Below are 12,763 nucleotides of genomic sequence, written 5' to 3' on the forward strand. Positions count from 1 at the left end.
AGGCGACCGGGGGGGGGTCAACGAAATTCGGAGTTTCTTGAAATCAGTTTATTGGGAAATTTTCGTCGCAACTCTGTCATAACAGTCTGGGCTATGTGAGACGTTGCCCCATCTTGTTGAAACCACACAGAGTTGAAAAGAATACTCTTTCGGCGTAGTTCTGGATAGAAAAATTCTTTCAGCATTTTCAAATAACGGTCTCCAGTAACCGTAACGGTGTGACCATTTTCTTCAAAAAAATAAGGCCCGCACACCACACTGTCACGCGAAGAGGATGCAATTCCGTCTAGTGGAGTATCTGTGGGTTAGAAGTACTCCATATTCGACAATTTTGTTTGTTCACATTGCCGTTTAAATCGAAATGGGCCTCATCAGACATGAAAAGGCAGTTTAACATGTTTTGGTCTTCTTCCACCATGTGCAGGATCTTCTGGCAAAATTCCAAGCGAATCGGCAAGTCTGCTGCATTCAGTTTGTTAACCATTTGAATTTTGTAGGGAAATAAGTCTAAATCTTTGTGCATTATTGTTTGCAAAGACTGCCGGCTGACACCAAGTTGAGCAGATAAGCTTCTTGTTGAAACCCTTGGATTGCTTTGTTTAGCTGCAGCTACAGCAGCGATCGTTTCCTCCGTCCGAACTAGTGGGTTTCGATGATAAGGCCTTCTTGCGACTGTTCCTTGCTCAGCAAAATTATTCACCAGTCTCAATATGGTCCATCTGCTCGGGGGATCGCCGCCAAACATCCGCCTGTACTCTCTCTGTACCAAAACTACGGACTCCAGTGCGTGATAGCGGCGGACTATCCAAATTCTTGTTTGCGTGTCCCAGTTATCCATTTTAATAAATTTTAAAGATCAATCTGCAAATTAAAACAAAAATGGAACAGATAACTTAAAAAGAAAAAAAGTTATTCAATTTTTTTTTGGTAGCGGCTTTCATCAGCCACCCTGTAATAATAATCTCTAACAATTGTTACAAACTATTTGTTTCATGAACAAATCTATTATAAATTCTCTGACCGGGTAATTAATTTTGCGCCACCTGTACGTTAATTGAACCAATAAATGAAATTGAATTTATTGATAAAATCAAACTGAATTAATTGTTTAATTTGAATTTCTTATCTTAATTGTGGCTCACAATTGCATTTCCGTTCAATGCCTTTCAAGAAGCACCATAATTTACGTTTTCTCTAAAGCTATAAGAATCATCACTGTTATATATGTTTGTATATTTATTTATTATGTCTATTTATTTTAGGAAAACAAGATGATCAGCCACACGGTGGACACATTCGCTTTAGCCTTCGTGCTTTGTCTCCTCTTCGAATCGCCCATACATGCCTTGGAGCGGATTCTGCTACGAAAGGCGGGCCGCCCATCTGAAAAGCGCACCCCATCTACAGAAAACCAAAGCCCCAGTACTTCTGAAGAGCAGGTGGCTTAGCTCAATACTGCAAACATCAAAATAAACGATTTTCTTTCTAAATTGTTTTTTAATTAGTTTGTAGTATTTGTACATTTGTATGTACTAAAATATATTTTTAATTAATATTTTGTGATGATTGCATAGCCTTTAAGTTCTAGCTGTAGGATTTTATACGCGCATACATAAGGATATAATGTACGTACATATTTACATATCTACGCAATTGTATATATGTATTGTTGAATTTGGGTACATAAATATGTGTGAAGTAGAGTTTTATACATATTTTTGTTCTTGTAATTTTGTACATAAATATTAATGACACTTGCCGCTTTACAAGCCAATACTTCCTTATGTCGTTGCATATTACAATATTCGGAGGAATAATTTAGAATAAACTTTATACATACATACGAGTATGTATGTATGTACAGTATATAGTTACAAATAAGTGTATGTGAATACTTTCCGGTAGGGTAGGTTTCGCTACATAAATATTGTATGAAAAATTTGTTTAATTAAGAATACAGAAATATGTATGTAAATTGTAAAAATATAAAAAGTTTAAAAAAACTTCAATTAATTTCGAGTTCGTTTTTAGGTTCGTGTTGCCAATTGTTTCGGGTTTTTGTCGCTAAGTAACGTGCCAATTCAAGCCTGCTCGCTCGTGTGTACACAAAAAGATATTCAATTCAATTGAGAAAAAATTACAAATACAAATAACAAATAAAGGCATCTCTATCTGGGGGTACAGAAGTAACGACGTAGTGACGTAAAAAAACAATATTTGCTTATGACCACTTCATTTAACTCTCCGTTAGACACCTTTTTTAAAATCTTCGGTTGGGCACCCGGGTCTGCGCTTTTTTCGTCCTGTGCGAGCATCCTTTTTAAACTGTTGTATCCATAAATCGATAGTAAATTAAATTTTAAGAAGCTATTTGGAACTCAAGTCGTTAGCTATAATAAAAAAATGTTAAATTCAATTCAGAAATATGTTAAAAATGAAAAAGCCAACTACTCCACAGTGAAAACATGGACCTGGATGCCCAACGGAGGGTTAATCTTTTCTCATACTCTAATTTTTGCCTATATGGCAGTTGTCTTTTGCTGCTACTGTACTAGCATCCCTTGTTGGACTCTCTACGCCCTCTAATCGTCACTGATTCGTCGTCGCCTTCTTGTATAACTCATTGTGCCCTCCTCGTTCTCAATCTCTGCTGGTCGTTTTTTAACTTCATCTTCTTCTGTTATTTCGGTTTCTTTATCGGTAACATCATCTTCTTCTACTGCGGTCTCTGTCTCCTCATCCCCAGACACTTCGACATTGCTGTTGCCTTCCAAATCTTCAGTATTTTCTGCGGTAACCGAAATATTGCCCACATTACCCTCAGCCTGATCCTCATGTTCTTCGTTGTTCTCTTCTGCTTCTGCTTCCGCTTCAGCTTCTGCTTCCGCTTCAGCTTCTGCTTCGGAGACCTCCGCACCCGAACTGGGTTCGTTCTCTTGGTCATGCTCGCGCGTTGAACGCTCTACAAATAGCCGGTTTATTATAACCTTCCGGATGTATTGCGCTGGAACATCGATTAGAAAAGCCAACGTGATGCCACTTGCCAAAATGACTGCTATCTCATTATAGTTGATCTGTAAATTGTGTTTAGCGCGCATTGGTGTAATAAAATAAAATATCAAACTTGGGCAATTGAATGTGCACGCAAACTTACCAAGTCAGTCAAGTGATATTTCCGTGGCTCACTTACACTAGCAGTGTTGTACAGCACCACTACATACGTCATCAATTGTATGGGAAACGTAATGCGGGAAAGAAATAGCACAGGTCTCATTGTGGTAAGCACCTGCAGCACCGAGTTTTCACCCTTTGGAAACATGAAAATACACCAAGCCAATGCTAAGCCCAGAATAAGTGGACACCAAGCGGCATAAGAGGCAGCTTCACCAGCTGTGTAAACGAAATCGGTGCGCATGCCCGTCGAGGGTGACCAGAAGCACCAAATCAAGCTCAGTGTGGCGCATAACCAGCCAACGGGTACAAGTTCGCTAGCGATTTTCAACGTACCAGCTTGAGAGCGATGTATCAGGCCAGTACCGATGCCAAGTAGATAGGACGTTGCGCGACTTATCGGCGACGAAAAGAGTAGATTGGCCGTGCGATAGAATTTGCTAACGCTAAGTGTATGGAAAAGGTGAATAGTAAGTATACTTGGATTATAAGTGGACCAATAAGCACCACGGCACTCACTTCATGCCATGAAACAAGGTTATCGATAGGTATTCGCGTTGTGTGCGCGAGTAACGTGCGGCCACAGACATTGCATGTAGAGCGCCATAGATGAAGAATGCCGCATCCGCATCGGTGTAGTAGAGCCACACAATCAAAGGACCCAGCAAGTAGAGTTGCACTTCAAGTGCTAATTGTATGGTCATTGGCGAACACTGCAAGCCATCAAGTTTTTTAATTTTTTAAACTATGAGTAGAGGTAAATTTGTTTAATTGGTTTAATTTTCCCTTACAGTTTCCTCAAAATCGATTGCATTCTGAACGCTGAAAAAGTTTCGCCACATTTGTTGCTCACACAAGCGCGTATTTTGCCCAATCAAATTAGTCCAAAGCGGGCCGGCGCCAATTAGTGGAAGAATATAGGTTTGGAAGAACAGTACGACATACAAAGTAGGCAGGTATCTAAGAGAGCGTTGCGTTACATAGATTAAATAAGAGATGTATTAGGGTGATAAACTAAAAATATTAGTTTGGGGAAAAATAAAATCCATTATTTTAATTTTTTATTTTACGCAAATATTTTAAAACTACGAGGTGTGTTCAAAAAGTATCGGAATTTTGTGTTTTTTCAAAAATATTTTTTTATTCATTAATACCTATTTTGTCCCCTTCAAAGTAATCTCCATGAGATTTTATGCGCTTGTGCCGACGTTTTTTCCAATCTTCGAAGCACTTCAAAAAATCATTTTTTTTATCTTGTTCAGCTCCTCCTGCGATGCCGCATCTCGTCAATCGTAGCGTAGTGTCGTCCTTTCATGGGCCTCTTCAGTTTCGGGAACAAGAAAAAGTCACAGGGGGCCAGAGTATGGTGGAATGCGATGGCTGTGGCATCATTATTGTGTTGTTGTTGACCAAAAAGTCGCGCACAAGCAACTATGTGTGAGCAGGGGCGTTGTCGTGATGCAAGAGCCAATTTTTGTTCTTCCACAAATCCGGGCGTTTCTGGCGGATTGCTTCGGGCAAATTGCGCATAATTGCAGGTAATATTCCTTATTGGCCGTTTTACCTGTGGCAAGAACTCATGATGCACAATGCCCCTGCAATCGAAGAAAACGGTAAGCAAAACTTTTACATTCGACCGAATTTGGCGCGCTTTTTTCGGTCTTGGTTCGTGCGGTAGCTTCCATTGAGATGATTGAGCTTTGGTTTCCACGTCATAACCATAAACCCACGATTCGTCACCAGTTATGACCCTCTGGAGCAAATTTGGATCGTCGTTCATGCGATGCTGCTTTTGGTCGAAATTGAGCAGTTTTGGTACGAATTTTGAGGCGACCCGCCAATCCATATGTCTAGGTCCTCAGCAACTTCTCCAACGGTGATTCGACGATTGGCCAATTTTCTTCACTTCATCAATTTTTTCGTCTGTTGTTGAAATTCTCGGGCGTCCGGCACGCTTTTCGTCATTCACATCTTCTCTGCCTTCTGAGAACATTTTGTACCACCGATAAACGTTGCTTTGGTCCAAAGTAGCTTCTCCGTATGGCACAGTCAACATTCGGAATGCATCCGCGCACTTAATTTCGTTTTTCACACGAAATTGGATACAGGTTCTTTGATCCATCTTTTTGAATAGGTAGAAATTGAAGACGAGCTGAAACACGTGCAAGCAAAGCGGCTGTCAACAATTAACTGAACATTCAAAATGGCCGAACTCATCGGCATGAGTGAGAAACATGAGTACCAACATATCGCCACAAAAAAATCGAAACTCGAATATACGTAACCTGCGAAAATTCAAAATTCGCGATACTTTTTGAACACACCACGTATTTTATGGTCGCTCTTTGAGTGATCTGGGGTGTAAAAGCGGGTTTTAGACAAGCTGAATTAGCCGTTATCTGTAATCTAACTCCTCAATTCCTACTCTCACCTCCACGTGGTACATCCTGGTAACCTGAGCAACCATACTGAAGATGAGATAACCAATCCGCATGAGAGGTACGGTCAGGGCTAACGAGGGAGGGATTTTCGGGGGAGCTCCTTCGTCATATATGATTTAAAGAACCCCCGAAGTTTTGCAGTGTCTGTCTCAGGGCGAGCGGCAGCTAACGGCGTCTGATCCTCAGGTTAGAGGCGGCCTCCTTTTATAGATTATCTGGTTATCTTACAGGTGGGGCTTATCAGATCTTCCTTAGGCTTGCAACCTATCGAACCACTCCGCCTTTCTCGAGCTAATCGAAATTTTAGATAAAAACTTGAATATAAGCCCCAATGGAAACCCACATTTTTGTGGAAAATCCACCTACTTCGGCAACATGCTTTATGTACAAACGCGAATGGAATTGGTTCTACAATGGAAACCTCTAGAACGCGCAAATTGAGGCCATATGTCCCATCAGGGAGCACAGGAATTAAGAGAGATGGTCAACCTTTAGCTCTGGGCGATGCTACGAATACTAACATGCCGGTCCACTTCGATTACTTCTGTGATTTTATCGACACTTTCGATGACGGGCCTGCCTGTGCGAGGTGGATCTTTAGCAACAAAAATACCTGCACGGAATCGAGGAAACCAAAATTGCACGTAATTTGGTGTTACAGTATCGGCACCATAAACACCATTCAAAATTTCAGCGGCCTGGTTTGCATTTTCTGTTTTATCAAAGAAATTGTAAAATTTGCCGAATTCTCTCTTTACTGAATTCCATTGTTAACACGCAGGACTCACAACGGAATGGAACAAACAAAAAACAGCAAACGAATTTTTTTAGTGTGAAATATCACCTCGACAACGAGCATAAACTTTAAATTGTTTGATCGATACTATACGAGATATCGATCACTACAGCCATCTACCGAAAAAATAATGGATTTCTTTTCCCCCAACCTAATATTTATATACTTATATGTACCTCGATATTTTCAAGGTCATACGTTTTAGCAGCTGAATATGCGTTTTTTGCTCCATTTCTTCGGCCAATTGGTAAGCAATCAAGAAACCACTTATCATCAGAAGTACATCCATGTAGATCATTGGCGTACGGAAGAGGATGCTTTGTGGTTGTTCCAGTGCTCGCACTAGTTTATCACGATTGATGAGGGGCAAATGTCCAATCATGAGATATTTGAGACTTATATAGAGTGCGAATGTAGCACCCAGTTTGAGCACATTGAAAATGGGAAATTGGGCTCCGGAGTCATCACTGGCGAGCAGTGCGGCAAATGTGCGCTGTGGTGAGAAAGCGCCGATGATGTCTCGCAGCATGGCAGTGAGTGACTGAAACACTGGAAATATAAGTAATTATTAGTGTTATTTTACACTATACATAACCAGAGTAATTTCACCGCTATCAGTTGAATTGTGTTGTTCGTCTTCGGTGTTCGCTTCTACATTAACTTCGCTCTCGTTACCAGCCTCCTGTGCATCTCCTGTCTCGGCAGCATCGCCGATTGCTTCTACTGCACTCTCGCTGCCCTTGGGTTTGCCATCTGATTCGGTTTCACTGTTCGGTAGTTTGCTAAGCAGCCATGTTTTTATTGTCGAGTAGTTTGCATTAAGTAAAGAACCGACACACAATAGCACAAGTCCACAAATGCCAGCACTACGTACACACAGATTTGTGTGTTTATGGAAATAGAAAATCTGTATTAAAATATGTTAACGATCCTTGAAAGAGTTGCATACATTGCCAGTGCGAGTTTCTGATCCTTTTTGATTAGTTTCATGAGCTTAACATTCGATCGCGTATAACAATCGTCATCGTTGACTTCCACATGAAATTCCACACCTGTTGCATTGTAGGATCGCAAGTTCGCTTCGATCATTTGCTGCACCACTTCGCCGCTGCAGAGGTGTGGTATGCAAATGCCCCAGTTGGCGACGTCATAGCGTGGAACAAAATGACTGGGCTATTTGGAAATAAATACGCATGCAATTAACTCACAATCAGTCAGTCTTAATATACAAATGGAGAACATCCTTGAGCATGATGAGTTCGACACGTTCATATTCAGGTTTGAAGTGTGTAGAGCAAAGGTATCTATGGATTCCTTTCTGGGTTTATGCTCAAACGCTCTAACTGGCTGAATACGAGATAGTTGCATTACTAAAATATATCGGAAGGCAAAGGTCTTGGCACACTGTCTATCACACGTACCTCCAGGAGCGCTCCACAAAATGCATGTTAAAGGGATTAGATTAGCTTGATTTGAGGTTTTCACTTCGACCTCATAGTTTTTTGTGTGCCCTCTACTCATCACAGTACGTCATCCAGACCCAGCCCCTTTATTAAACTTAAGATAGGGCTGGGTTGGATCGAGCATATGCGCCTTTCTTCTGGCTGCAAATGGCCGAGATGCCTCAAACTGTAGCGCTGCATTCAAGGAAAAGGTGCATTGGAGTCTCCTGGAATTGGCCACAGAAACGATAAGAATCAGTGGATCATATCCCGATCATGTGCAAATGATTGCGCAGTCTGTAATAGCCTGTGAAAATGTCCCTGTGCACTTTCAGTTTCTTCTTGTGAGTGTTATAAGTTTTCTTAACCTCTTTTGGTTGTATCGCCCGCAGTAAAGATTTCGCCTGGTGTAACTCCATAGCTGGGTGCCAGCTAACCTTCCTTAGCCTTAGCTCTTTACTCCTAAGCTTCTAATTGATGGTGGGTTGTGCCATAGCAAGGAAGGGCTCAGGTCCTTTTTTTATTAAATAAGGTCATAAACAAAGTGAGAGCTTACTCTGAAAGTAAATCATCAATGTTGATTGCTGTCTTGGACGAACTTAAAAGGAGATGACAGAAGAGTCATTTATTAATCTTAGAAACTTGCAAACTTGATTCCATTAGTACTGCGTATGCAGAATTTAAGCACACAGCTACGTAACAGCAAAGTTATCGGTATCCCCGAAAAGCGGAGAATCTCAGCTAAGATCCGTCTCTTAATATCTGTTTTTGTCCTGTGTTAAAAGAATTATTCATTTGATTCGCCTATGTAATCAGCCATCGGAACCAGGTCTAGAATAACCTAGAATCTCCACGGATGGATCAAAATCAGAGCTTGGCTACGGAACGGGGGATATTTCTTGAACAGGACAACGTCAAACTTTTCTATACCGTAGGGAGGTACACTACAGTCTTTCAAGCATAACTGTTTGCAATGCTTAATATGCCCAAAATGGGCCTATACCCAGCAGGACAAACTACGGCGAGGCACTGCCTGTTGCAGACCCTCTAAGGCTACCTTCTCTAAATGATATTGATAATAGGTACATTTTCAGCATTCATCTCACTCAACCGCAGAGATTGTAGGTTAATTGTCGGTATTTTAACCAGTCGCTAAAAACAGATGTAGATTCGGTTTTGCCTCTTATGTCTGCAGGATAAATACAAATACACTACTCAACATTTCATCAGAAGCTGCCATTTACTTTGGCTTGATTGTAGAAAGCCATTGAGACGAACCGTACCTGTATTTCGAAAATGATGATCAAATTGTAAAAGTTGGTTTGTTTTTCGATTGGGCGATTCCTGTTAGACGATTATATTAGATTCATGTACCTAATATTTGCATGGTCAGACCATACTTGCAACCTTACTGTGCCATACTTCAAGTATTCTGTTACGTCAAGAATTTTTTTCGCTTTTTTCTTAAGCCTTAATCAGTGTTCAATTACCTTTACTTCCGCCCTACTCTTTCAAATCTTTCATTTCAGGGTCAGTAGGAAGTCTCTGTTACCTGAAAGGTTTCTGAAAAGTTGTAGCCTCGAAATGACGTGTCAATATTACTGCCTATTTAAATATTTTCCACAAACGGGACCTACAGTTTTCCGCTGCCCCCCAACGGCAGATTGTTTTTTAGGAGGAGCTTTTTTCATGGCAGAAATACACTCGGATGCTGGAGTACACAGTGGCCTGGAGAAAAGCGACCGCTACTAGGAAAAACTTTTTTTTTGTCAATTGGTGTTTCATGCCTAGGTTTCCAACCTGTGCACTTTCGAATGCTAGTCACTCACCAACCCATTCGGCTACGACGGCTGCCTAGTCGAGGTACCTAATGCAATAGCTAATATGAAATCCCGAAAGGTCGTTAACCCATTTCGCTTTTTTCGCAAAACCAGCCAGTTTAACTGCTCCCACTTGTACTCACATTTCCGAAATGACTTCTCCAGAGACCACGTCCTTGGGCGTAATGAAGCGGCAACTTCAGCTCTTTTGTTGAAGTTTGCATTTCAATGTGCGCCAAACAATATTTTCCGCGAATGCGTACCGGATTTTCCGGTGTGACCTTTATAACAGTTTTTATCTGCATGCACTGATCAAAGTCTCCGAATTGGTTGAGGTTGCCGCGCAGTAGACCTGAAGATATTTTTCCTGAGGCGTCCAACACTAGAAGAATAAAAATATAGTCTTAAGGACTCCATGACAAAAACGTAATAGGTAAACGCACTCTGTAAGGTCCAAAACTTATTGCCACGCAATTGGCGATGAAATATCTGCAATTGTTGTCTGCATTCGGCATTAGTAGCTTGCGTTGGATTCACCACAAAGCTGGGTAGTTTTTGCAATACAGTTTCGAAGTTTTCCTGCGACATTGCCGGCAACGATTCGTTCGAATCGCCATTCTCCTGGGAAGCAGCTTGCTTTGATTCATGATTATTTCGCGGCATCCGTATTGGCTTAGCTGGCTTGCCAATGGGAAAGAAGCTATTGAATGGCCAACGATCGAAGTAAGAGAGCCAAGATTCCGTATCTTCAGTCGACGCTGCAGGCACACTGTCCTGCTGCTCAGCGCGCTCTCCACGCTCACTCAACCATTTCAGCCAGTCAATGATGCCGTTTGTTGACTCTGTTTTCTCCACAGACTTCTCTTCTTCGCTTGTTGACTTTTGCTTTTTATCCCCAAACCGCTCATCACTACCGCCTACGCTACCTCCACCACCACCCCCACCAAAGAAACTGCTAAATAATGAGCCGAAGAATGTTTTCGTCTCTTCGCTTTTATCTCGATCATCAGCTGTAGTGACTCTCTGTTTTTTAGGTGTTGACCGTTTTTTCTCCTCTTTCACTGCGGAGGTGGCAGCACGTCGCTCTTTGTGTGCTGTGCGTGCCCGTTTGAATGGCATTTCATCTGACTCAGTCGCCTGCTCGCTCACATCCATATGTTGGCTAGTATCATCGGCTTCTTTTTTAATATCGTCGCTAACATCATCGTTTTTGTCATCGCCATCATCTTCGCTGCCCTTGTCATCTTTATCGTCCTCATCGTCGATGTATACGCGTTCAATTTTATGAAATTTAAATTTCTTTTCAAATGGGCGCTTTGCAATTGGTTTGATGGCATCCACAACATGTCCAACACTGCCACCCTTAGCTTCGCCGCCGAATTGAAAAAATTCATATGAAGTGTGCGGAAATACAAAGAACACCAAAAGTGCACAGAGCAATAATTTTTTTACATTAAACGTTGCTGCGATCAAAGGTGGTCGCGATGGACTGCTATCACTTCCGCTGCGGCCAGACATGCTGATATATCCACGTAATATCACTTAATTGTGGCTTTGATATAAACATTTGCCAAACGGTAATGCGTCGGGAACTCCTCCTAACGCCTGTATATTGTGTCTGCTCCTATAGCCGCATATACCTACATATATAAATGAATGTACATATGTATGTACACACGTATGCAAGTTTTGGCAATAGTGAAAATTCCAAATTTTCACTTTCGTTTCGTTTTCGTTTCGTCGCTCCAATAATTACAGCCACTAAGTTGGTGGAAAGTTTAAGAGTTGGTGGAAAGCACTGCACTAATTTCGAGTCTAAATCTGAATCCTTTGTGCTCTTCGTTTGAAATTAGCCAAAAATCAAATTTATTATACCCCAGGAACAAAGGCAGTTTATTTATGTTATTTTTATGTTATTCTTTGCTGGCAAAATTTTCTAAAAATATGCACAAATTCAGTCTGTTGTACTGATGACCACGACGTCGTGTCGGTGCGCACACTTTTGCTGGCAGCTAAGTAGCGTTCGATTCGAAATTTCAAAAGAGACTGACCACAAGAGTGTACGGTGTCGAAAACGCATTTTTGAAATTTTAATTTTGTTCTTATTCACATAGTGGTTTTTGGGCGTGAGAGGTAGCACCTCAATTGTTTACGCGCTAATAATTTGTTTACAAATGAAATGGGAAGTGAGCGTAAAGTTTACACGTGCTGCGCTACAAGAGCACTCTCACTGGTTAAGAGGCATTAATTAACTAAAAAGAGGTCTTGCTCCTTCCCTCTCATGCATTTTTAACAACTTTGCTCTTCATTAGTAGTTGGAGTGAGTAACGAATGACTGAAGAAAGCTGTGTTCACCTATTCTCTTAAGCTAATACATGACTAAAATAAATTTAAATCTTTTGAATCGAAATTTAGTGATAAAAAATATAATTCACATTATTTTTTAACAATAGGTTTTTTCATTAAAAATTATTTTTATTATTATTTATTAAACAAAGTATAAAATACAACGCTTAATGTCTACTATAGAGTACAATCAGCTTAGGCCATCGACTCTCTGATTTAATGTTAAAGGTTTACATACGTCTAGCAGCGCCAAAAATGCGCTAAAAGAAAAACTGTTTTTGGAAGGGATACCAATAGAAATAAATATAAAAAAAATGTACAATTTGTTTTTCTTTACAAAAATTAGTATATAAAAAATCACGTGACGCAAAGTGCAATGAAAAAAAAGTTGCACCACGGTCTGCATTATTTCTCCTTGAAATGTTGGTGGATCTGTAAAAAAATTCGTGCAAACTAAAGTTCTAGTTATAGTCTGTCGAGCCATATTTTTGATTTCGAAAAATTTTGCAATATAAGACATTTAAAAAAAAGTATGTGTTTTACGTCATAAATGTCACACTTTAATTAAGTTTTTAAAATTTTTTAATAAAAATATCAAAAATCAAACCTATAGAGAAAATACTTTCAAATATTTTAAAAATAACCGCATCAAAAAATACTAAAAACTGTATGAGTTAACATGCAGACCGTGCCGGAAAAAGTAGTTCGAGTAAAACGAGTTTAAAGTTTGAGGTACAAGAACGCGCG

General features: G+C 40.4%; 2 protein-coding genes across 2 annotated transcripts in view; one reads left to right on the forward strand and one right to left on the reverse strand.

Moving 5' to 3' along the window:
• LOC129237297 (nose resistant to fluoxetine protein 6-like) overlaps positions 1-2,009 on the forward strand; it is a 48,314-nt gene extending 46,305 nt beyond the window's left edge. Inside the window, exon 10 of the mRNA XM_054871958.1 lies at positions 1,263-2,009. Coding sequence (XP_054727933.1) covers positions 1,263-1,448 — 186 coding nt within the window. The 3' untranslated portion in view covers positions 1,449-2,009. The remainder of the gene's footprint in view (positions 1-1,262) is intronic.
• LOC129237296 (uncharacterized) lies at positions 1,923-11,695 on the reverse strand. Its single transcript, XM_054871957.1, has 9 exons — positions 10,114-11,695; positions 9,814-10,052; positions 7,358-7,581; positions 7,018-7,274; positions 6,585-6,957; positions 3,963-4,131; positions 3,691-3,884; positions 3,155-3,617; positions 1,923-3,074 (listed from the first exon to the last, which is right to left on the reverse strand). Exons 1-9 carry the CDS (start codon positions 11,186-11,188, stop codon positions 2,583-2,585), a joined length of 3,486 nt encoding a protein of 1,161 aa, XP_054727932.1. The 5' UTR covers positions 11,189-11,695; the 3' UTR covers positions 1,923-2,582.
• Positions 11,696-12,763: the final 1,068 nt, after the last annotated feature.

This window comes from Anastrepha obliqua, chromosome 2 (assembly GCF_027943255.1).
Source record: "Anastrepha obliqua isolate idAnaObli1 chromosome 2, idAnaObli1_1.0, whole genome shotgun sequence".
Lineage (NCBI taxonomy): Eukaryota > Metazoa > Arthropoda > Insecta > Diptera > Tephritidae > Anastrepha > Anastrepha obliqua.

Bases quoted from the DNA above. Each gene is read 5' to 3' on its own strand.
- LOC129237296 (XM_054871957.1), bottom strand. From the start codon at position 11,188: ATGTCTGGCCGCAGCGGAAGTGATAGCAGTCCATCGCGACCACCTTTG. The intron at 3,885-3,962 runs GTAAGGGAAAAT...GATGGCTTGCAG, and splicing joins CAATCGATTTTGAGGAAACT to TGTTCGCCAATGACCATACA. The intron at 3,618-3,690 runs GTGAGTGCCGTG...CCATACACTTAG, and splicing joins ACCTTGTTTCATGGCATGAA to CGTTAGCAAATTCTATCGCA.